The following is a 24,995-nucleotide window of genomic DNA, read 5'->3' as shown; positions in this document are numbered from 1 at the left end:
ATATATAGATATAATTTTCAGAGCTAGCTATATATATATATATATATATATATATATATATATATATATATATATATATATATTAAATTAAACAAAAAAAACATGCAAACTAAGTTTATTTTAACTAGACAAAATATTGGTTGTCATAAAATCATTATTGGTGTCAATAAAACCTATATAATTGAACAGCTCGATTGTGGTCTCAGCCCCCTTGATAACGTGCATGTAAGTTATGCACAAGCTGCACGATTAAGTCGTTTATCGAAACGAAAAGCTGCAATTTCAACGTGTTAAAGCATCCAGATTTGTAGCCATGTTAATAACGTTTGTAAGAAACCAAACCATTTGTAAATCCGTCAAGATTTCAGCGAGATAAGAGTATGTATGTTCGTACAGATCACTCATCTTACATCAGGTTCCACAGAGCCCGACAGAAAGCTTGCCTGTGACAAGATGGCCGCTGGTGATGACGATGGTGACTACGCTGTAAGATATCTAGTCCTTATTGTGGATATCTATGACCTAGCCTGCCAGAACTGACGCTTACGCTCAATTTGTTTTCATGTACACTCATTAGTTTCACCTGTACACTAATCAATCATCTCATTATAACTACTACTTAAGTCCTCTCTTGTTTGAGTTTCACTGTTGGGTATGTGTTAAGATTGTGTTAACTGTGTTACCTTTTGATTATTAAAGATGTGTTATTCATCCTTTTCATCATATCTGTTTAGTTTCATAAGCAATGTTGTAAATGAATCCAATGCTCCATGTAAAGTACATGACATTCTGTCTATTATTTACAGGTACATACGTACAATTTTATTCCATCCAGAAATTTTACAAAACAGTGCAATATATATATATATATAAATGACAAAGTATGATAATATGTGACCCAAATGACATAATGACATGACAAGAAGCTCCTAAGAAACAGTGAGCTCACAATGACCTGACTCTTCTGTGATTCTATGTAACAATTTTCTGGTCTGAAGGACCACTGTATCCATACACAGGCATGTTTTCATTTGGTATAATATATTATTGTCTAGCTTATATTTGTTGGATTGGATATTGCTTGAATGTTGTTCTTTGATAGTACAAATAAATGCATTACATCCAGGAAATAAATGAAAAAAAATGTGAAGTTTAACCTAATGTAGAAAGTCTGTAGGTGAGTTCACAAACAGCATCTGATACTATTATCAATAAATGTACAAGTGGGAGTTATAACTTCACGAACACAATACACACATTTGACTTTGCAGAAGTACTGGAACTTCAGATTGTAGTCTCCTGGTCTGGATTGTCATTACATTTTACAATAGCTGAAGGCACATTCACATTTCCATTAGAAACCCCATTACCATCCTGTTCTGGAGATTTTAACTGATTCATTAGTGCGAGCTTCTTTTCGCGATGAGACAGTCTGTTGTACAGGAGCCCCCACATGAAATAGGACGAGGCGTAGAGGCCGTAAATAAGACCCAAAAAAGAATTTCTGTAGGACAAAAATAAGAGACCAGTCTGTAGTTAGAAAATAACGTGTATACCACTGTTTAAGATTTTTAAGTAATTATGGGATTTTTTTTTATGTTTTTGAAGTCTGATGCTTAACAAGGCTATAGCCGAGGACAAAAGTATTGAAAGTCAAATGACATACATTTTTGTTTGCTGATTCAGTGGTGTTGATTTACATTGTTTGTAGATTATTGTGCAGGTTGTTTAAAATGGATTTTAAATAATTGCAAAAAGCTTTGGTGGCTAAAAACACAGACCTTATCCAAAAATTATAATAATTTTGCTGTATTATGACAGACTTTTAAATAACCTTTGTCATTTACCTTACGTCAAACACCAATAAGTACGATAAAAAAATGTCATTAACTCTTTCCGTTCTTCACATTTGTGAAAAAACACTTCCCTGCCAATCACAGAATTTTCCAGGCTTCCTTGTTTTAACTGTTAGATGCTAGGGGGCGCTATTACACATATTCTGAATGAGTACTGAATCTCCTGATCAAAACACAGATGAAGAAAACACACAAAAAAGTGGTCGTATGTAAGTAGATGCATATGTAAAATAACGTGATCATTATTAAACAGCATAAAAATCAAAACTATCTAATGTTACTGAATGAAATGTTTAACCAAAACAGGACTGTGCAAGCATTACGGTTCTTGATGGACTCGACCGACTACATCTTAGTTTGATCACCACTCTGAGTCTGATCTGGATGTAGACTTTCACAAAAACTTTTGTGAATTTTCTCGGCTTTTTGTTTAAAATGTTGACTTTTTTATGAAACTTACCCATATTTAAGTGTTAGTTTAAAAAGGAATGCATCAAGCGAGAATAAAACAGAATTAGTTTTGTTTAAAAGCAGATGGTCTATTCTTTATTTATATATATTGCACATTCAGATATTCATACAACAAAATATTCTATGGGCTATTACATTTTTGTAAAAATGATCAAAAACACTAGCAATGGCTGGCAACTTGTAACGCTGGTGGGGAAAGAGTTAATTGTACTGTAATCGCCTACTTGGCCTACAATTGTTCACATTTATTGCAAGTTGCCATGTTTTCAGAAGGATCATAGGTCTTTTTCAAAGTGATAAGATGAACTGTTCCAATGTTCCTGCTGTGCTGCAAGTATTTCATACTTGTCATGAAATCTTATTGTCAAATGAAGTTTAAGGTAATTTAGTTTTCAATGTTATAATGCTTTTCACCTTTTCTAGTACAACCCCAAATCAGAAAAAGTTGGGACAGTTTGGAAAACGCAAATAAAAAAAGAAAGTATTGATTTCTAAATTTACTTTGACTTGTATTTCATTGCAGACAATATGAACACAAAATATTTCATGTTTTGTCTGGTCAACTTCATGTAAATTGTAAATATGCATCCTTTCCTGTCATTCAGACCTGCAACACATTTCAAAAAAGTTTGGACAGGAGCAATTTAGGGATAGTAATGAGGTAAAAGGGGTAAATAATGATGTGATTTGAAACAGGGGATGTCAACAGGTGATTGAAATTATGATTTGGTACAAAATCAGCATCCAAGAAAGATCTAATCCTTTTGGAGCAAAGATGGGCCGAGGATCGCCAGTTTGCCAACAAATACGTGAGATAATTATTGAAATGTTTAAAAACAATGTTCCTCAAAGAAAGATAGGAAGAGATTTGGATATTTCACATTCAACAGTGCATAACATAATTACAAGATTCAAGGAATCTGGAGGAATTTCAGTGCGTAAAGGACAAGGCCGCAAGCCTAAGCTGAACAACCGTGATCTCCGATCCCTCAGGCGGCACTGCATCAACAATCGTCATTAATCTATAAGCGATATCACCACATGGGCTCAGGACTACTTTGGCAAACCTTTGTCAAGTACCACAATACGTAGTTACATCCACAAATGCCAGTTAAAACTGTACTGTGCCAAAAGGAAGCCTTATGTTAACAGTGTCCAGAAGCGCCGTCGACTTCTCTGGGCTCGGAGGCATCTGGGTTGGACCATCACGCAGTGGAAATGTGTACTGTGGTCAGATGAATCAGTATTTCAGGTATTTTTTGGGAGGAATGGACGCCGTGTGCTCCGGACAAAAGAAGAAATGGATCATCCAGACTGTTACCAGCAACAAGTGCAAAAGCCAGGGTCTGTCATGGTAAGGGGTTGTGTCAGTGACTTGCACTTCTGTGAAGGCACCATTAATGCTGAAAAGTACATAGAGATTTTGGAGCATAATATGCTGCCTTCAAGAAGATATCTTTTCCAGGGACGTCCATGCATATTTCAACAAGACAATGCAAAAGCACATTCTGCACACATTACAAAGTCCTGGCTGCAGAGGAAGAGGGTACGGGTATTTGACAGGCCTGCCTGCAGTCCCGACCTGTCTCCAATAGAGAATGTGTGGCGCATTTTGAAGCGCAAAATGCGACAACGAAGACCCCGTACTGTTGCCCACCTTAAGACTTGTTTGCAGGAAGAATGGGACAAAATTACACCTGAAACACTTCATCACTCGGTGTCTTCAGCCCCTAAACGTCTTTTAAGTGTTGTGAAAAGGAATGGCAACATTACAAAGTGGTAAATGCTTTACTGTCCCAACTTTTTTTGAAATGTGTTGCAGGTCTGAATGACAGGAAAGGATGCATATTTACAAATGACATGAAGTTGACCAGACAAAACATGAAATATTTTGTGATCATATTGTCTGCAATGATATACAAGTCAAAGTAATTTTAGAAATCACTTCATTTTTATTTTATTTGCACATTTCATACTGTCCCAACTTTTTCTGAATTGGGGTTGTACTATTTAGAAAGAAAATGTAAGTTTTCTGCAGTAAAAAACAAACAATCTACACAGTGAAAAAGAAAAGGATGGTGCCTTCAATTTTTAAGTACAGTCAACTTGGATGTTTAAGTCTTTTCAACTTAAATAACATTAACCCTCTTGGCGCCACGGTCGAGTTTACTCAACAAGATGCGTCACTGAATAAAACGGCCGATTTTGTCAAATAAGGTGTCAAATTTCATTCAACCTCCCCTCCACTAGATGGTAGACATGTTGTACTTCATCCCTGACTCATACAAACATCATGATTCTATACAAAATATACGAGCAAGAGCGCAATGAATCAGTGTAAACAAAAGCGGAACTGACGTGCAAATGAGCCGTTTTATCAGAGCATTGTCAATGTCAGCGAGTATTTGCATTAGATTATTATTACTATTATTATTTTCTAATGGCATCAATAAAGCTTACCCACAATGAAGTGTTGGGTCTTCTATTTGCGGACCCTGATTCTGAAGGGAAATATGAGATGACGGTGATTCTGAAAGTGAAACTAAACCTAACGTTACACTAAGGACAAATGGTGAATCATTTGCCCAATGTAGATGGTCCTTTGCACAATGTCAGTGGTGGGAATAATGTTTCCCGGGGTCGGAGTGTTCATCGCGAAGTTAGCAGGTGTGTTAGTGTTGGGAATGAGGCGGCCACGGGAGATTTTTGAACCCCAACCCCAAAACCAGCCCCCCCCCCCCCCCCACCACCACCACCACCACCACCACCACCCCCACCCCACCCATCAAGAGGTACCTGTCGGGGGAGAGTCCCTCGCACGCTCTGGGGGTTTTCACCGAATGGGGGTTTCGGATCGCGCCGGAGCACGACCCGAGGCATTTTGTCTGGGTTAGAGGCCCGGAGACCTGTAATGATCCTTCCGCAGGTTCACCTACGGAAACCTTGTTATGACTTTTACTTCCTCTAGATGGTCAAGTTTGATCGTCTTCTCGACGCTCCGCCAGGGCCCACGAGGAGCTCCGGCGGGGCCGATCCAAGGACCTCACTAAACCACCCAATCGGTAGTAGCGACGGTGTGTACAAAGGGCAGGGACTTAATCAACACGAGCTTATGACCCGCGCTTACTGGGAATTCCTCATTGATGGGAAACAGTTTCAATCCCCGGTCCCGATCACGAGCGGGGTTCAGCGGGTTACCCGCGCCTCTCGGCGCAGGGTAGGCACACGCTGATCCGTCCATTGTGGCGCGCGTGCAGCCCCGGACATCTAAGGGCATCACAGACCTGTTATTGCTCCATCTCCCGTGCCTGAACGCCACTTGTCCCTCTAAGAAGTTGGACCCCCACCACTCAGGGCCCATAACTATTTAGCATGCCGGAGTCTCGTTCGTTATCGGAATGAACCAGACAAATCACTCCACCAACTAAGAACGGCCATGCACCACCACCCGCAGCTTAAAAATGAGTTGAATCTTGTATAACTTATCTTTTTATTTTCTTAACTTATTTTGATGAGTTACAGCTAAATGTTGTCAAAATGTATTGATCATATAATTTTTTTACAGTGCGATCCTGAAATAGTTTTTGCCAATGGCTGTATTGTCTGACCAGTGAAAAAGGAAGCATTTTTAGAAGTGTAATAGCAAGAATAATTATATTTACAGTTTTGGTTTAAGGTAATAGTGGTGCAGAAATGTCACATTTACCATTAAGGAAGATTTATTGTATTACTAATTGTATTTACTAATTTTGATCTGTTCAGTATCTGAAAGTGCCAGTGTAGGTTCACAGTACTAACCTGAAAGCACCTGATTCGTAGATACGACATGCTCCTCTCCCACCGCATTGTTTTGTGCCCCATTTCAGACAAGTCTTGTCAATCAAGGCTCCGAAATAAATTGGAGGGGGAATGCCACCTATAAAAGTTTCTCAGATCAGCTGAAGATACTTTTTTTTTCTGCTGTTTAATAATCTTGCTGTAAGAATTACAAAATAAATCCTCTTACCCAATGTCCGAACAACCAAAGTATGCATACCAAGGGCCAAAGACTTTAGGTCTGGTCTTATGGATCTAAGAAAATAACAAACATGACATTTATTCATTTTAAAAAACATTTTGTAAACCTTTTTCTTTCTCTCTCTCTTTCAGAAAGGTCCTAAAAATTCTTTAAGAAATGGGTTCTCTAGATTTTTGTGCCCTTTAATGTGGATGAGAAGGTACCAAGAAGGACACGCATATTGCATTGTACAGTTTCCCTCAGACACAGTCAAGTCTCTCAAATGTGTGTGTTGTTACACTTTTGGAAACATTAATTACCTGAGCAGAATAACATAGCCTGGTGTGGCCCCACAAGCCGAGAAAAAGGCACCAATGACTGAGACCCCCATGTAGAACTTAAACATGAAGTTACAATCATCCTTTCGAGGGCACTGGCCCAGCACTGCTGACATGTTTGCATAGGGATGAGACGACTCTCCAATACAGGTGCAGTTGTGGAATACCTTTGAAAAGAATGAGATTATGTTAGTCACTGCAATACCAGCCAATGCAGTGGGGTACAAACAACTGGGATTTTAAGCAATAAACAAAGTTTTAGGATTTTGAAAACATCTACAATGAAGACATTTAGTCTAAAAAAATATTTAACACTAATTCTGGGACACTAATCATATGTAAGCAAACCATGTTTACCCGTTTGTACAAAAGGTCAGATTCTTCCACTGAAACACGCAACATGCTCTGTGCTCTTTGGAACATTTCCATGTCATGCTGGCATGACATCAAACATCAGGCATAGATTAGTCCACGTCAGATTGAGTTTAACTGTCAAATAGGGAACATGCTTAACCATTTGCTAGTGTTCATTTGGGAGTCACACTTGTGTTGCTCGTGGTCAAAAGTAACGGAACAAATAAGAAATACTGTTTTTCAGTATAATCAATGTAGCCTAATAAATTTTTGTTCAATAATATTTTATTTTATTTTTGATTGTGTATTTTCAGAGAATTTCATTGAACTAAATATTATTTATGCAATAATTATGATATTTTCTTTCTGTTTTCTATTTTAATATTTTGCATGACTTTTCAATTAAAGCTGTATTTAATGTTAAAATAGAGATAATACTTTTAAAATCCAATTTTAGAAGGCAGATTATTGCTGATATATATATATATATATATACATCATGTAATAGATTTTGTGGCGAGGGGGTGTGGTTCTGCGTGGTCTGCAGTGGGAGAGAGAGCACGGAGCGGAGCAGCAGGTAAGTAGGTCAAGCACAGATGACGAACACCTGTTTCTGATTGCAGTGATTAGCATGGAGAGAGCGCATTTTAGCCGCGGCCGGGAGAGAGTGGAGAGAGAGAGAGAAGCAGATGGTAGGGGTTCGCTGATCCCTCGGCACGCCACCATTTCGTCCTCCGCCAGCTGGATGGCCTGGTCTAGCGACGTCGGGCGGTGGCACTGGACCCACTGCGCAGTTTTCTTTGGCAACCTTGCCACGAATTGCTCCAGTGCCACCCGGTCGATGATTTCCTCGACGCCGCTCCCATCGGCCATCAACCACTTGCGACAGGAGTCCCGGAGCTGGTGTGTGAAGTCCCAGTCCAACTCTCTCTCTCCACTCTCTCCCGGCCGCGGCTTAAATGCGCTCTCTCCATGCCAATCACTGCAATCAGAAACAGGTGTTCGTCATCTGTGCTTGACCTACTTACCTGCCGCTCCGCTCCGTGCTCTCTCTCCCGCTGCAGACCTCGCAGAACCACGCCCCCCTCGCCACAGATTTATTTGCCCCACCTGTACTCCCTCATTACATGCCTTGTGTGTTCCCTATTTAGTCTCCTTGTGTTTGCTGTACTGTGCTGGATCGTTGTTTTATGTTACACTGTTATTTGTCTCCCTCCGTACTTCTGGCTCCCTGCTCTATGTGTTTAGTGTAAGTTTGGTTTTCCCCCTCGTGGATAGTTTTGTTTGTTTATATTTTTATTAATAATAAAATTCCTGCATTTGAGTCCTCGCCTCATCTCTGTACCCGCAACTGTGACATAACAATCCAGCCACTAGAGGACTTAGCGGAAGAATGGGTATCAGGTGGCAGAGCGACGCAGCAAATTTCTCTTTCTTCGGCAAGAGGGAGCCAGCGTGAAGGAGTTTGCTCACCAGTTTGTGGTTGCAGCAGAGGGGCTCAACATCAGTGATGTAGAGCTCAAGGACATTTTTAACAGCAGGTTTAACGAGCCTGTCAGACCCAGGGAGATGGGAACGCTGGAAATACTGTCTTTTTGGCAGTTTGTGGGGTATGTATACCACCGTGGATGGGAGGGTGGCCTTCCACCTCTTGGTCCTAACCCACTTCTCCTCACAGACTGCCATGGCCTTAGTCCTCCGATGACCCCTTCGGGGAGAGGGAGGAGGAAGAACAGAGTCACCTCATCTGCCACCTACCCAGAGACGGCTAAAGGGGCGGCAGCTTCCCCAGAAGTGGTTGGCTCGATATCACCCCGCCCTTGTAGGCGCAGGGGAAGGAGTCCGTGGTCCCGGAGAGCCCCAAGGTGTTCCTAGCGGCAGTCAGAGAGCCTGCTGTCGACCTGAATGCTGATCATGGACATGGCCAAGAGGGCTGTGTTTGGATTTTATGCTGTGGCGGTTCTGCATGCTTGAAATGAGCACAGGGCTTCCTCCAGTCCATGTAGCATTTCAGAGGTCCCAAAGCAGCCCACAGTTATCCTGCAGGATGTCCCAGAGCTGCCAAAGTGCATTGCTCCAGCCCCCTGACTAGCATCCAGTGAAGGCTCCAGCCCCTGACCAGCATCCAGTGAAGGCTCCAGCCCCTGACCAGCATCCAGTTAAGGTTCCAGTCTGTGACCAGCATCCAGAGAGGGTCCAGCCCATAACCCGAGTCCAGAGAGGACTCCGTCTCCTGTGCTGAATCCAGAGAGATTTTTGTCTGTTGTTCCGAGTCCAGAGAGGACTCCGTCTCCTGTCCCGGGTCTAGACAGCACTCCAACTCCAACTCCTGCCCCAAGTCCAGAGAGTACTTAGTCTCTGCTCAAGTCTTCTTCCCAGCCTGCCCCAGTAAAGCATCCTGACCCACCCTGGCCCTCAGCCAGGACTCCAGAGCCCCTGGAACCCACATGGTGCGTTCCTTTAGTCCCGCCCTGGTCATCCACCAAGGTTCTGGATTGGCCGCAGTCACCCTGACACCTACCTCCGGCTCCACACTGGCCTTCTGCCAAGAAGGTCATGGTTCTCTCACTTTACTCTAATTTCGCTCTTGGGTGTGTGACAGAGCCATTAAACTGCTATATATTGACATGTTTGCTGTGAGCACATGGATTCGTGTTTCTTTGTGACGTGATTTCATGTCTATTGTCTTACCCCTGCCCATCTTGTTATCTGATTATTGATTTATTTGCCCCACCTCGGCTCTTTAATTACCTGCCTTGTTTGATCCCTATTTAGTCTCCTTGTGTTTGCTGTGGTTTGCTGGATTTTATGTTACACTGTTATTTGTCACCATTTATGCTTCTTGTTCCCTGCATGTGTTTAGATTAAGTTTGGTTTCCCCCTTGTTGATAGTGTTGGCAGCCTTGTAATTGATGCAACACTCTCTTCCCTGAAAGAGACGATGTCTGGATGGGAGCATATGTTATTTTAGAACTGTATATACCTTTCAACATTGATAGTGCCTTTACAGATTTGCAAGCTGCCCATGACTCACGCACTCATGAAACCCCATACCATCAGAGATGCAGGATTCTGAACTAAGTGCTGATAACAACTTGTCCTTGTCCTCTTTAGTCCAGATGACATGCTGTCCCAATTTTACAAAAATAACTTCAAATTTTGATTCATCTGACCACAGACCAGTTTTCCAATTTGCTACAGTCTATTTCCCCTGGCCCAGAGAAACGCCTGTGCTTCTGGATCATGTTTAGATATGGCTTTTTTTTATATACCTATAGAGTTTTAGCCAACAACGGCGAACGGCACGGTGGATTGTGTTCTCCGACAATGTTTTCTGGAAGTATTCCTGAGCCCATGTTGTGATTTCCATTACAGTAGCATTCCTGTATGTGATGCAGTGCCTTCTAAAGGCCCGAAGATCACGGTCATCCAGTATGGTTTTCCACCCTTGACCCTTACACACAGAGATTGTTCTCTGAATCTTTGGATGATATTATGCACAGTAGGTGATGATAACTTCAAAGTCTTTGCAAGAAACTGCTTTCTGATATTGCTCCACTATTTTTCACCACAGCATTGGGGGAATTGTGATCCTCTGCCCATCTTGAATTCTGAGAGACACTGCCCCTCTGAGAGGTTCTTTGTATACCCAATCATGTTGCCACTTGACCTAACAAGTTGCAAATTGGTCCTCCAGCTGTTCCTTATATGTACATTTAACTTTTCTAGCCTCTCATTGCTTCCTGTCCCAACTTTTTTTGGAATGTGTAGCTCTAATGAAATACAAAAGGAGCCAATATTGGGCATGACAACAAGGGACTTGAAAAATTTCCCCTCTTGGCTCAGAGGTCCCCTGTTGGTGAGTGTGTAATGACACCAAGGTCCCCTGTTAGATAGGTAGACAAGTACACACACACACACACGCACGCACGCACGCACGCACGCACGCACGCACACACACACACACACACACACACACACACACACACACACACACACACACATATAAATTGTATAAAATTAGCTATCTGGAAAAGTGGAAATAGCTTACCATCTCCTTTCCAACCCCAGTGGAGGTTTGACAGCCAGCGAGGCAGGGGGAGGCATAGGTCACTCCATTGCTGGCGCATATCGGATCCCAGTGCTTGAGGGAGCAGGAGCAACCAGCGTTACACTTAGAGATGAGCGTATTCTTCAGGTAGGAAACCTCTGGAGCCCTGTTAGAAAAACACATTTTTAACATAATTAAACCATTTTAAAATCAGTTTAGGTGTATTTAATGGAGTTAAAATGGATGTAAGTTTCATGGCTTACAAAAAAACAGAATCAACAAAAAAAGTTACTTACATAAAATAATACCTGCATTTAAATACTTCTGTTATTGATTTATGTAGTTACATTTATAATGTTGACACTTCCCTTACACCTAACCCTAACCTTAATTACCCATACCACCACAGCTGTCCTAACTTTACCCATATCCTATCTCAATATCAGTGTGTTAAAGTGTTTTGGAATTTAATATGAATACAATAAGTACATAGTAGCTAAGGCCATATAAAGTTGGACCAAAATATTTTACCTATTTTCTATTTATTTTGATAAATAAAATAATTATTTTTTGTTCAATAAATATGCTATATAAAGCCGTTAGGTACTATTTCTGTAGTGTTTACCCTTGGTATGACACTGTAAGTCCAGCCACTTGTGAGTTGTCACACTGCAGGAAATATTGAATGACCAGCGCAGTGAAGGCCAGAATAGAGGAGCCTATGCAGATCTTGGCAGCCCCGAGAACATTCAGTTTGTACTTCTTCATTATAAACCCTCCAGTGACGATTCCCAAGGCCACAGCTGGTAGATTCATAATACCTGGAAAGACAATAGATTGCTGGACATTTTATACACGCATTTCAATTGAGATAATACACACACACACACACACACACACACACAAAAGCGCACCCACACATATATATACAGAGAGAGAGAGAGAGAGAGAGAGAGAGAGAGAGAGAGAGAGAGAGAGAGAGAGAGAGATTCCTACTAAATATAGCAAATTCAAAGGGGCCTGATACATTTTCTGATATGTGTCATCTTGCACATATGATCTGCTTTGTGCTATCGTGTCTCTGTACTGGAGCAGACTGTGTCCGTGCTGCGGAGGTTTGCTTGACGCTAATGTGAAACCAGACTAAAACCGGACAAGTGACCGATTTCAGCTGAAGCTTCAGTGTCTGCAGCTTAATTTATAATGCAGGGGGCATGATGCATTAGATTCTGGAGAGCATTTGACACCTCATCTAATGACATCTAATGTCTCATCTAATGACATCTAACATCTAATGAGAAGCCAAAGTGCAGCGTGGCATCATCAAAATCATTGATCCATATGGGCGGAAGTGAGAGACTGTACCTTTTGAATTTTCTAAATGTGAATTTGATCATTGTTTTGGAGCACACTAGCAGTAAGGATAACATTTAAACTGAAAGTAAAAAATCGTTTTGATTTCAAGAGGGACATAATTGGCCTCAATTGGAAATTGATATTAAACAGGCAGAAACAAAGTCCGTTAATGTACAATGAATGTAAACCCACCTATCAAAAATATGGCTCTTGATGGTGATTGACCGTAAGTTTGCTCCATGAACTTTGGTTTGAATGTGATCATTCCTATGAAACCATTGACTTGCACAAAAGCAGTGAACATGAGGAGCAGGTAAATCTGGTTGCTGAAGAGTTTCTTCAGTGATGGCAGAAAATCTAAAAATATCAAGAAGGAGCTTTACACGAGGGTCATGTATGCGCAATGTCTCAACCAAATTCTAGTAATAAAGATATATATGTATGTAATGAAATGCAAACCTTTAGCCAGAGCTGACATGGAAACTGGAGCAGGTTTGTTGGGAGAAGTACTGTGTTTCTTGTTGTCAGGAATGAAGTGGTCCTGCTCGCCTTCGAGAACGTTCAATTTTTTCTCAGTTTCAGTCTCACCCTGCTTAAGAAGAGACTTGGGGAGGAACCAAAAGGGAATTCCAGCCAGTAGCATCACTCCACCAGTTATCAAAAAGCCCAGCCACCAGGCGCCAACCCAACGTGAGTCTTTGTGGTTGATGGTGATGGTATCTTCAGAAAAAAAAATGACATTTTGTCCACAAATAAAGCAGTTTATAGTAAACAAATGGTATGTCAGAAGACCTTTTATGTCAGAGGGTAACTAAGTGGGTCAGCCGGTCAGTAATTATAAAGAAGACTAGTTGAATTTTACTCTTACCACACTGTGAATGTGTCACATATATGCATATCATAAAATCATGTAATTCATTAACATCACAAATAAGAACACTGAATTCAGGTATATTAATGTGTATTACTACATATATGGTTATGATCTGGAAACCTCTTGGGCAAACAGAGTGCTTTTTAAAGTTTACCTTCTGACGTGGCCTGACCAATAGAACAGACTAAAGGACAATTTACTCAATTTACTTTTGCATGCAGCAAGAAACTATGACACAGTAAAACTGAACAAAAAAAAAATGCTAGTTTGTATGAATAAAACTCCTTTAGGAAAGGTTGCTGGGAATTATTTTTATTTATTTATTTTTCTAGAAATGTGCAAAATAGTATCATTATATCAGTTTTTGTCGTTTTTAATTTTAGCTGTGTCATAAATCATTTTTGCTTTTTCTGAATAAAACACCAATAAAGTGGGGTAAAGTACATTTACTGAAATAACTTGATTTACTTAAACCAACAATGTGTAAATATTAAGGTGTTCAAAGAATATATCTGGACTGTACAAAGTAAAAAAAATAATGCCAATGGGGTAGTAGAAATAAAATAAAATGAATAAGATAAATTGATAAGTTTAGTATTAAAATGTGCACAAAATGTTTACATATGTTATTGAAAAAGCATTATATTACATTATTTTACATTATATTACATTACTATATATTATATTATAACACTTCAATAAGGATACATTCAATAAAGTGTAACAATATTACAATATATTACAATTTCATGTACAATTTTGCTTTCAGATTGTGAAATTTCAATTTCACATGATTTATGAATGAATGAATTTTCAGCAAGTTTAGTTTGCTTTTATTGAAATAAAACAGACACAATATGTAAATTGTTATATTGTTTTTCCAAAAAAAAAAAAAAAATATATATATATATATATATATATATATATATATATATATATATATATATATATATATATATATATATATATATATATATATATATAACTTTTATTTTGATATTTTATTGACCAAACAATTTATTTTAATGGATAACATATTAATGTATGTTTTATATATTTTCTTCCCATATCTTAAAACCATGAAACGTTCTTAAATAACCAATTTGGCCTAGATATAATCACATACGTAAGATAATTTTAGGCCAAAACGCCATTTTACCTAAGTCCACTGCTCCGATGTCCACATACAGCTTGGCACAGAAAGATCCTAACATGAATCCAAACATTGGCCCCATTATTCCCACAGTCTGTATGAGAGCTGAAGAAAACAAGGCATCGATCAGAACAAAAATGCTGATTCACACTGACATAGTCTAAATCAGAGAACGGGCAGGAGGGTGATGTTAATCTCAAGAACCTGTCATATTTCATTATTTATCCTACAAATGGTCACAGAGGTACATAGAGGCTAACTATCAATAAATACGGTACGCTATTAAATTAAGGAACTATTGTCTTGGAAAGTTTTGATGGTGTAATTGAGTGAAATCATATGGGGTTCATTTGCAACTAGAAGGACGTTAATAGGCTTAAATGTATGCTAGAATTGATAATATAATACTTGAAGCAGGCAATCAATCATACCCAGGTAAAAAGCTGTGTTTTCCTGCCTCGAAAAGTCATCAAGGTAAGACAACCCAAGAGGCATGACGGGTGTCTCCCCAACCCCACGAAGCATGTTCCCAAGAAAGACATAGAGCCACATGGAGGAACTGGCGGCTTTCTCACACTCTAATGGAACAAAGACACTACAAATGAACAACTGCACACACATGACTCTGTTAACACGCCTCAAAACATCTCAATAAGAGATCGAAGTCTACTTGGGCAATTTCAAAGGTATCAGTTACACTAAAACATACATATTAGGCCTCCAAACGTTTAGAGTTCAGAAATACAAAGCTAGATAAGCAATCTAGAGGGACAGGTCAGTGTTTCAGAGGGTACAATCATATTACAAGCCAAACATAGAAACTGAATTTACAGCTCCACTTTCCCAACTAAAGTCTGCTATCTTCTCAGAATAACCGCTCTTTCATATGAATGTGGATGTCAGTATTAGGCTAAATCTGTATATGTCTGGCTCATATTTATTTAACCTCCTAATCCCCAAGGTCCCTGATAAGGAATGACGGCATCAAGTATATACTTTAAATTTTAAATGTCTGTGGAGGAGCTCTGACCTCATATGTGGTAGCATTTGAAAGAGTAAAATGTCTACTTGTATCACGCTGGCATTTGTTGTACACAAAGAAACTTTTGTACATTAAATTGGGACAATTTCCGCCTGGATTTGGTGATATATAAACCCCAAAATATTAGGCGATTTTTGATTAAAGGGTTACTTCAGCGATTAGCACATGGCTTTGTATCGTCGTGCTTGTGTGTTTCAACTTCTCAAATGAATTCCTATGAAGGTTAAGCTTCCAAAGGCATGAACTGAAAACGCACCAGACTGAAAACTCACTGTGAATGTATGCCGCGAGTGCGGACGCTCATCATGAGAGCTCATTCAGCTCCTTCATGACAGTGAATGTAATCTGACTCCTGCAGCGTTTGTGCTGTGACATTCGCTCGATGACTCGCTCATTATATTAAACAGACATGTTCAGTTTTTAATTGTAGTATCTGTTCTCTAACTGAACTGATTTTATTAAAATGAACACGGTGGGAAAGTGATCCAGTGATCCAGTAGCAGTGGCTTTGGGAGTGGCCTCATAGGGTAGCGAAGTAATGCATTCTGGGAGTTGTTGTCTTTCATCCCCATGAGACAAAAATACAATTTCTGTCTTTTCTCAATCTAGAAGGTACCAAATTCAAAAATAATTTCACATTTCTACTACATTAATGACCCAGTTTAAATACACATTCCTCTTCCAAGTTCTGAAGTACCCCTTAAAGTTGGTTATAAATACATTTAAAAAATATTTATTATAAATTAATTTTAAAAGTGTATATCTCAGGCCCTGTGTGCTCTAGCACCCTGCAGACAGTTTTGGCTGTTTCCAGTATATGTCAGCAAACAAACAAAAATTGTGACACTGGGATATTGTATTTGTACCACTGTATATGGGGATACTTGTATATTGGAGAGATTTGGGTAGGAATAAATTATATTAAAAAGGTAATAATCCTCCCTTCAAATCCATTTGAATAAATCTTGCATACAACATGATACATACAAAAATGTTTCCAGTTTTTGCTACCATCTAATTGAAACAGCCAAAACCATCTGCAGGCTACTAGAGCACACAGTGACTGAGTTATAGACTTTCAAAAAATGAAGTTCAAATAAAAAAAGCTCAGACAAGTTATACTTAAATGTCTATCACATTTAGGGCCCTATCTTGCACCCAGCGCAATTGACTTTGTACACCGACGCATGTGTCATTCCTATTTTGAACCCCCGCAAAGCATGCTTTTCCCTCCACAGAAGCACGTCGCTAAACTAGTGAATGAACTTGCGCTCCCTGGGCAGTTCAGCGCAAAAAAGGAGGCGTGTTCCAACGCATACAATCCCTGGTGCTATTTTGCTATTCCAATAAGCAATTGCACCACTGACCAGAAAAAACCTAGTCTCAAGTCAGTGGCGCGTTGCGCGTTATTCATTATGCTATTTTAAGGGTGCATGCTTGACCATAATGTATAGCATGCACAACACGCATACACTTTGCTCATGTAATCTACACAGATGCAACAGTTATTTTTCCAAATCATAAATTCTTACACTAAAAAAATATAAACACATGAGATGACGGAAATCATTGTGGTGTGCTGGCATCAGGTCCTGAGTAGAGGCAGATCCACCTCCCGTTACACGGCGTGCCCGATTGATGCTGGCAAGCTTGGACTTTCCCCGTCTTCTGATGTCATTGTAGTGCTTGCGGCACTGGTGCGACGTCCTGGGGATGCCAACTGATGAAACTATTTCGGCTATTTCCTCCCACGCCTGTTTAACCGACGCTATTTTGGGTGGGTTTCTCCCATCCCCATACAACACAACTTATCTGTCTTTCACCGCTCTTACAAGAGCATCAGTCTCCTCGGCTGTGAACCGCTCCTGGCGTGCGCCTGGTAAATACGCCATAATAATAGCAATCCATAATGAAACTTGCGAACCTGCTTTTAAAGGGAATGTTGGATGGCGCTCTGATTGGTTTATTCACGTTATGTCCAAACCACACCTATGAATAATGAAGCTACTTCAGACCAACGCATTTTAGATTTGCACCGGGCGCAAGAGCCATTTATCCCGCCGGGAAAATAGCAACAGCACCGAGACCCGCCCACACAGTTGACACTTGTGTTTCAGATCGTTAAAATAGGGCCCTTAGTAATGTTTTATGTAACTCCAAAGAGTTTCCTGTGGGTATGGGAAGCTTTTCAGTTTGGGTATGCCAAATCCAGGCATGAAATTGTCCTAGATCTTGTGATGGCCAATCAACTTATTATTGTAGTATGTCTGTGGTTTAATATCTTATCCCAGGTTTGTCTCAAGGTCAAGGTTGAACAACTTACCTGCTTGGCTTTCCAATGTGTGAATTTTATTATCGTGTGCAAGACTCCCATTGGTTAAGCATGGTAGAATACTCTCTGACCCATTGGAGGCAAGATCATGTGAAATTGTTGTCTCGTATTTGTACCTGTAGAAAAACAAAAACACATTTGACACATGCTATTTATCTGAATCCAGAACTTGCTGAACCAAAGTGGATTATAAGTTGATCTGCATTTCTAAAAACCCTGCATTGTCAAATGTTAAAATATGTTTATGCACGTAAACTTACAGTCCTTGAAAGAAATGTGGCGCCATAGTTATGAAAGATCCTATGGCCATGATTAAACATCCAGCTCCTATCAGCCGTGGCCTGTGAAGTTTAGCGCCAAAATAACTCACGAAAGCTATTACAAGCAGATTACCTGAAAAGATCAACAATGGGTATCTTATTAAAATCCCTATTCTTTTTTAGATTTCCCAAGAGAGAAATATATTGCAAATTTACTCGAAATACAAAATAGATTTATGAAACAGTGTGGCACCTAATACTAAAATGCCCCTAAAAAAGTATTTGGAGACTAAAGACACATTCAAAAAATGTTTGAATGTTACTGTATTAGATATTGTTTATTCGGAAATTCACTACAACTCGAGAACAGGTCTACAATGACCTTCATATTTGTTTAATTGCCACTTAAAGGGATAGTTCACTTTAAAATTAAAATTCTGTCATCCTTTACTTACCCTCAAGTTGGTTTAAACCAGTATGAATTTCTTTCTTCAGCCGAACACAAGGGAAGATATTTTGAAGAATGTCAGTAACCAAACGGTGAACTGGAGCCATTGACTTCCAGGAAGAAAAAAAAAAACTATGGAAGTCAATGGCTCCAGTTAACTGTTTGGTTACTGACATTCTTCAAAATATCTTCCCTTGTGTTCAACTGAAGAAAGAAATTCATACAGGTTTGAAACAACTTGAGGGTGAGTAAAGGATGACTAGATGATTAGAATTTTCATTTTAAAGTGAACTATCCCTTTAAGTGTCCATATACTTTTGGGGGTCAAAGTACAGTATACACAACCCAATCTCATGAGAAAACATAACTATTTGGTGAGGTGGTTACGTATTCATTTGTACATTGGGATTTGTATGGAAGTGTATGATAAAAAAAAACAAAAAAACTTTAGTATGAAGGTCCACACGTGAACATAGGGGGAGAAAGAAAACGTTTAAAAAAATTCACTCATATTATACTGGGGTGTACATGTATTCGTCCCAAACCGTCATTGTACAGACGTCGCGGTTCGATGCAAACACTTGGACGACGAATACAGATCCACGATCCACACCGTACTAGCTTTCCCATAAGCTCATAAGTTCCCAATACTCAAAGAAATTATATTGCAGGCTAGCACAACACCTTAATCAAACCAGTAAGTCTGAAAACAGCCATTGCATTTTAACGCACAGCACTGGTCAATCTATCAAATATATTAACAAATCAACAATTCTATGAACTAAACTCGCATTGAACCTTGAACCCAAAACCGAGGTACGTACCGAAGCATGACTTCAGTGTGCCATTACACCCCTATTAGCAACCAGTTCACCAAAATAGTTATAAATTAAAATAAGATTGTGTTGGTACATATTTGTTTATAACATTCTGCTACAATAATGCCCAACATATGTCATTTTGATTCTCACCAATTTCAAAACTTCCATCAATGAATCCAATCAGTGAGCTGGGAATGTCAAAGCGTCTCTCAATCTGTGTGATGGAGCTCTTCATGTAGCTGCCCTGAAACGCTTTGGCAAAGAACACGAAGCACATGGCAGCCAAAAACATCTGGGGAAAAAAAGAGAGAGGTTTTTTAGAGAACAAAAGAATGAAAGTCAACCTCTAACCCCTTATTTATGTGTTTTTTATTTTTATTTTTTATGTCAGCTATTTGTTGTGGCAAACCAGTACAATCTCATTTATATATAGTTAAGACATATGCTAGTTTAAACTGTTTAGCTGTACCATAACTTAATTATTAATAAAAATAATAACTTTGATTGACCCACACAAAATGGCATAATTTACATAATAAGTGTTTGTTCGGTCAACTTAAAATAGCTGAGTGAAACAAACAAACTGGACAGGTAGTATCCAGCATGCTTTCCAAGGGACTGCGGAGAGTCAATTTAGGGATTAAAGTGTTATATTATGTGTTTTGCAATTAAGGAAAAGATGTTGTTAGTTTATGTCAGTGTTTATTGTTCAGTTATGTTGGACATTTAGTTTATTTTTTGTAATTTTGCAGTTAGCATGTGGTGCCTGTTATAGGCTGTGGGCACCCATATACACACATTTATTGGATGGAATTCCTGTCCTCAATTAAGTTAAGTTTGTCCAGTGAGTTATTTTTGCATATTGTTTTTAAAATAAGATTGTTATTTAATAGTTTTCCACTTACACTTGTAGAGCAAATAGTTAATTTAATAAGGTCAATTAAATCTAAACGTGTTCACCTTACGTTTATAAATGTAACACAGCATTATTAAGTCAAATGTACAAATAACTAATGTGTAATTGTGACAAATCTGTTATATTTACTCAAATAAATGTTGTCAGCTTTACTTGAATTGATTTTTTCATTCAGCTAAATGGTTAATTATGGAAACTACACAACACACTTTGCGTAGAACCACTTGACACTTCCAAGTACAATTTTTTTTTTTTTTTTTAGTGTTGTATATTTATGTTACACAAGTTAACCATTAAAAAGTGCATGCTGTAGTTTGGGTCAAAAGCCATGGTATTGATTAGTTTAACCTAAAAGAAGTACACTAATCATCAACTGCCACTAAAACTCTGACTCTCCCCCAAACATTGACCTTCGAGGGACCAATTTCTTCTAAACGATAAGACAAGAAAATTTCTTAGAAGAGTATTTCTTGGGAATGGAGAGTTTCCCACACACACAGTTTGAGAAAACATTTTGAAGTTTGGGGTTCCATGAAAGGGATACAATATTCACCCAAAAAGAATAATTTACACACCCTGAAATTTGTAAAAACCTGTATGATTTTCTGAATTTCTTTTTTTTTTTTTTTTTGTCCTTGTTACAGTGTACTTAAACATTTAAGTACTAAGTAATATTAATTAATTACATGTACTTAGGATTAGAGTAAGTATACATAATTTTTATTGTTATTAATATTGCAACTACATGTAACATTTGTAACAATGTCACTGGTAAACAAACGGAAACACTTTATTTTACTGTGTCTTTGTTACATATCTTACATGTACTTACCATAGTAATAACAGTAAATTATGCCCTAACCCTAACCCTAAGTACTTGTTGTTAAGTATTACTCAGTACTTAAATATGTGATTACACTGTAGCAATGACACCTTAAAATAAAGTGTAACATTTGTTATAGTCCTATACAGGACCTTTACAGTGATACGGCCCCTGACTAAGCAAGCCAAAAGGACATCAGTGGATGTATGAAGACAGTTCAAGTCAGTCAAGTTCACACAGGTACCTTAAATGGATAGTTCTCCCAAAAATGAAAAAAAGTCATAATTTACTCACCATTGAGTGGTTCCAAATCTGTGTGAGTTTCTTTTTTATGTTGAACACAACAAAACAGTAACCAGACAGTTGACTGTAGCCATTGACATTCATGTTTTTTCATATTCTTCAAAATATCTTCTGTTTTGGAGAGTGAATATTATACGTATTTTAATTTAACAGAATAACCATAGGTTATTATCTATGCGCACTGTCCACTAAAGTTTGGAAACCAGAACATGTCCAACTACTTTCTGTCAATGCAACTTTATAGTTTAATATGTACCTGTATAGTGTATATATGTAATTTTGGCCCAACTTTATTTTAGGTGGTAACACGTATGTACACAATAAGTGCATTGTATCAAATTATTAATTACAATGTTAGTACAGAGTAGTTAAGGCCACCTAATATAAAGTGGGTTGGTTTGGTAATGATTTCCTTGAAAAAATTGCCAATACTATTTTTATTTTAAATGAATTTCATTTTGTTTAATGAAATTTACACATCTGTGTGTGAATTAAGTGTCCAAGTTTATTTTGGGGTAACAAAACAAAATCTCAGTAGATGAGCTTAAAGAGAAAGTCAATAAAGTAATTTACTAGTGACAGGATTAAATGAGCTGATATCAGTTTCATGCCTTTGATCCTAAGTGGTTAATGTAATCAGGAAATTACAATGCAGAAGATAAGCGCAAATTACCTTTAATTTGGAGCAGCATGGCTCTTTTGCCGACTTCTGTTCCACGCTCATGATGCCCTGGAAGCAAACTATACGAACGAAAGATGACAGAACAGTGCAGAGTGTGTTAACACCACAATTATTATGTCCAGCATCATGTTATTGTCTTGCAAAACGTATTTTTCTAGGGTCCATTGTTCACGGGGGTAGGAAAACATCATCTGAGGGGAAAGACCCCTGAGGGTGGAGCTGAGAGTGGATTCAGAAATTGCACCACATTTCCTGCAAGAGGAAGGGTGTCTGAAAAAAATCAAAGTTTTCACAAATCACGGACAGCAGGACAAACTTTGTTGATGTTGGTTTGATGCTCAAGACAATGAAACGTGATGTGAGAAATAAAAAAAAGACCTGTTTGATAGTACTAACAAAAGAAAGTAAGTGTTTATTTAGGCTGACTAGTTGGCAAGTGGTTGCAAATCCAAATTACGATAATGCTTTGAGTCAAAAAGTCTAATAAATTATCAGTTTTTACACTGCAAAAAATTATTTAAAAAATAAGTTACCTGGTTGCCTTAAAATTTTGAGTTCATTTAAATTAACAATGTGAGTTACTACAATTAACATTTTTGAGAATCGACAACTTTAATTCAAATATTATTAGAAGATTTTGATAGCATATTGGGTATCTGTGTGTTTTATTTGTGATGATGCAGCGAAACATGCCAAATTGTGCTATTTTCATGATTTACCAATTTTTTTGTGTAGTTCAGATACAATAATATTTTCTATTAACAAAGAGTTTCTCTTTGTTATAAATTAACAAAGAGTTTCTATTTATTAAACCAATTTACTTCATTGTACCAACTCATATTTTTAATTTCAATAAACTCAAAAAAATAGGCAACCAGGTTACATACTTTTTTAAGTTAAACCAACAACATTTTTTTTTACAGTGTAGCATTGTACTGTACATTCCCCAATTTTATCCTCTAAACTTATATGCAAATATTATATTTGTGTAATTTCCACTAAATTACACTTATATATAGTACAGTCAGGCAAAGATCAACAATATAATGAGGGGAAACGTATAATAAGATCAATGATATTCATATAAACAATAATACTTGAATTAAAACAAGAACAAACAAGAATACATTTTTTTTTAAATACATTTTATACAATGTTCACCAAAACAATGGTGGGTTACACCTACAAATACAATTATATATGAGTTATATTAATTCATTAATTAATTAACAACATGTACTTACTATAGGTTTAGAGTTGAATTAGGGTTTGGTTTCCCTTTTTTATTAATTAACTAACATAAACAAACAATGAGCAATTGGTCACGGTATGTATTAATCTTTGCTAATGTTAGCTTAAAAATACACAGTCATTGTTTGTTCCAAGTGCATTAATGTTAACAAAAAAAATCTTTTGATTTCAATATATTAGTAAATGTTTGAAATTACATTGACTGAGAATAATAATTGCTGCAGTATTGTTAATTCTTAGTTCTTGGTAACTAAAATAGCTAAGTAATGGATCCTTATTGTAAAGTGTTGCCAATAAATCAGCTCTGCAAACAGCACATTTTTAAAACAACAAGAAACCGGTCAGAATTTCAGTAAAGACAGAAAAAAGATGCAGAGATCATCTGTACCTGTGTTGTTGCCTGTGTTCCTCGGTGGATGCAGGTAGATGACTCTCTGACACTTTGCTCACAGGTAAGGTCTTATAACACCAAATGTTATAAAATGTCATCTAATCAGTAACCAAGCAGTCATGTCAAGCCATTTGCTGATCCTGTTAACAGATCACTCCTGAGGGGGGCTGGGGTTTCTCAGAGTTACAGAGGGCACAGCAGACCAATGCTGTCTCATAATGCTTACACAGAGAAGGGACGCCAAAGTCACTGTCACTGAGTGTGTGTGTGTGTGTGTGTGTGTGTGTGTGTGTGTGTGTGTGTGTGTGTGTGTGTGTGTGTGTGTGTGTGTGTGTGTGTGTGTGTGTGTGTGTGTGTGTGTGTGTGTGTGTGATTTATTGAACAGTGAAGGCTTTCACTCTAATGCCTGTATTATCAAATGACCCTTCACTCCAATTCGAAATATTTTTGGTAAGAATACCCAGAAGTCCATCAAAATATAAATATTTGTTAATACTTATTATCCTTATTATAATAATAATAAACTGCATTGATTATTATGATAAAGTTAAGATTAAAAACAACATTTTTTTTGTTAATAATGGGATTTTTGCAGCCTGGCTCCGCCCTCCTATGTACTTCCGCTCAATTTTCATTTTCCTTCAGTACTCCGTCTGGGATTGCGGCATATTCTCTGGTTTTCTCCGATCAAATTTTAACCGGTCCAATCAGCGAACAGAGGGAGTGGCTGAGAACAATGACGGTGATGTGCTGCGCTACAGTCTATGTTTTGAGACCATGACCAAATGATAGCGATTGGTTATGGCAGTGGCTCTAGGCAGATCCAATAGTTTTAAACTTCAACAAGGTACCCGCCTTCGTGGAAGTTAACACTTTTCAATGAAGAGTGGCTAGAATATCTGTACAAATGAAATGTACGAGAGTCTGGTAGGACCAGTTATCATTAGAACTAGAAATAACGTAGTTAAACAAGCATATAAAAATATTAATTTATGTCATGAAACTCTCTGAGTGTTTGACATGGTTATGGATATGCCAATGTTGACGACACCCTGCTGTGAGCAAGTAAGACATGCTGCTGCTGCTGTACAACATAGCAGATCTATACAGGTGGAGCTGGGGAAGGTGGAGGGTACAGCAAATGCTGACCAAGTATTTGAGGTTAAGCAGGAAGCTAATTGGCTACCGACAAAGCAGTAATTAATCAGCAGTGTCCTATAGAGAATGATTAGCCTAGAAATCTAGACGCACTCTAGCGGCAACAAATCTAATCTGC

General features: G+C 38.3%; 1 protein-coding gene across 1 annotated transcript; it reads right to left on the bottom strand.

Moving 5' to 3' along the window:
* Nucleotides 1-794: 794 nt before the first annotated feature.
* slco1d1 (solute carrier organic anion transporter family, member 1D1) lies at nucleotides 795-23,934 on the bottom strand. The gene is made up of 15 exons (XM_067428534.1): nucleotides 23,717-23,934; nucleotides 22,069-22,136; nucleotides 19,504-19,645; nucleotides 18,085-18,217; nucleotides 17,816-17,940; nucleotides 14,882-15,028; nucleotides 14,457-14,555; nucleotides 12,883-13,143; nucleotides 12,616-12,780; nucleotides 11,693-11,888; nucleotides 11,068-11,233; nucleotides 6,645-6,829; nucleotides 6,334-6,398; nucleotides 6,126-6,243; nucleotides 795-1,504 (listed from the first exon to the last, which is right to left on the bottom strand). Exons 2-15 carry the CDS (start codon nucleotides 22,117-22,119, stop codon nucleotides 1,285-1,287), a joined length of 2,073 nt encoding a protein of 690 aa, XP_067284635.1. The 5' UTR covers nucleotides 22,120-22,136; nucleotides 23,717-23,934; the 3' UTR covers nucleotides 795-1,284.
* Between the last annotated feature and the right edge of the window lie 1,061 nt (nucleotides 23,935-24,995).

Source organism: Pseudorasbora parva, chromosome 20 (assembly GCF_024679245.1).
Source record: "Pseudorasbora parva isolate DD20220531a chromosome 20, ASM2467924v1, whole genome shotgun sequence".
NCBI classification, from domain to species: Eukaryota; Metazoa; Chordata; class Actinopteri; order Cypriniformes; family Gobionidae; genus Pseudorasbora; species Pseudorasbora parva.
Note: the sequence above shows the minus strand (reverse complement) of the source record. Positions and strands in the feature narration are given on the sequence as shown.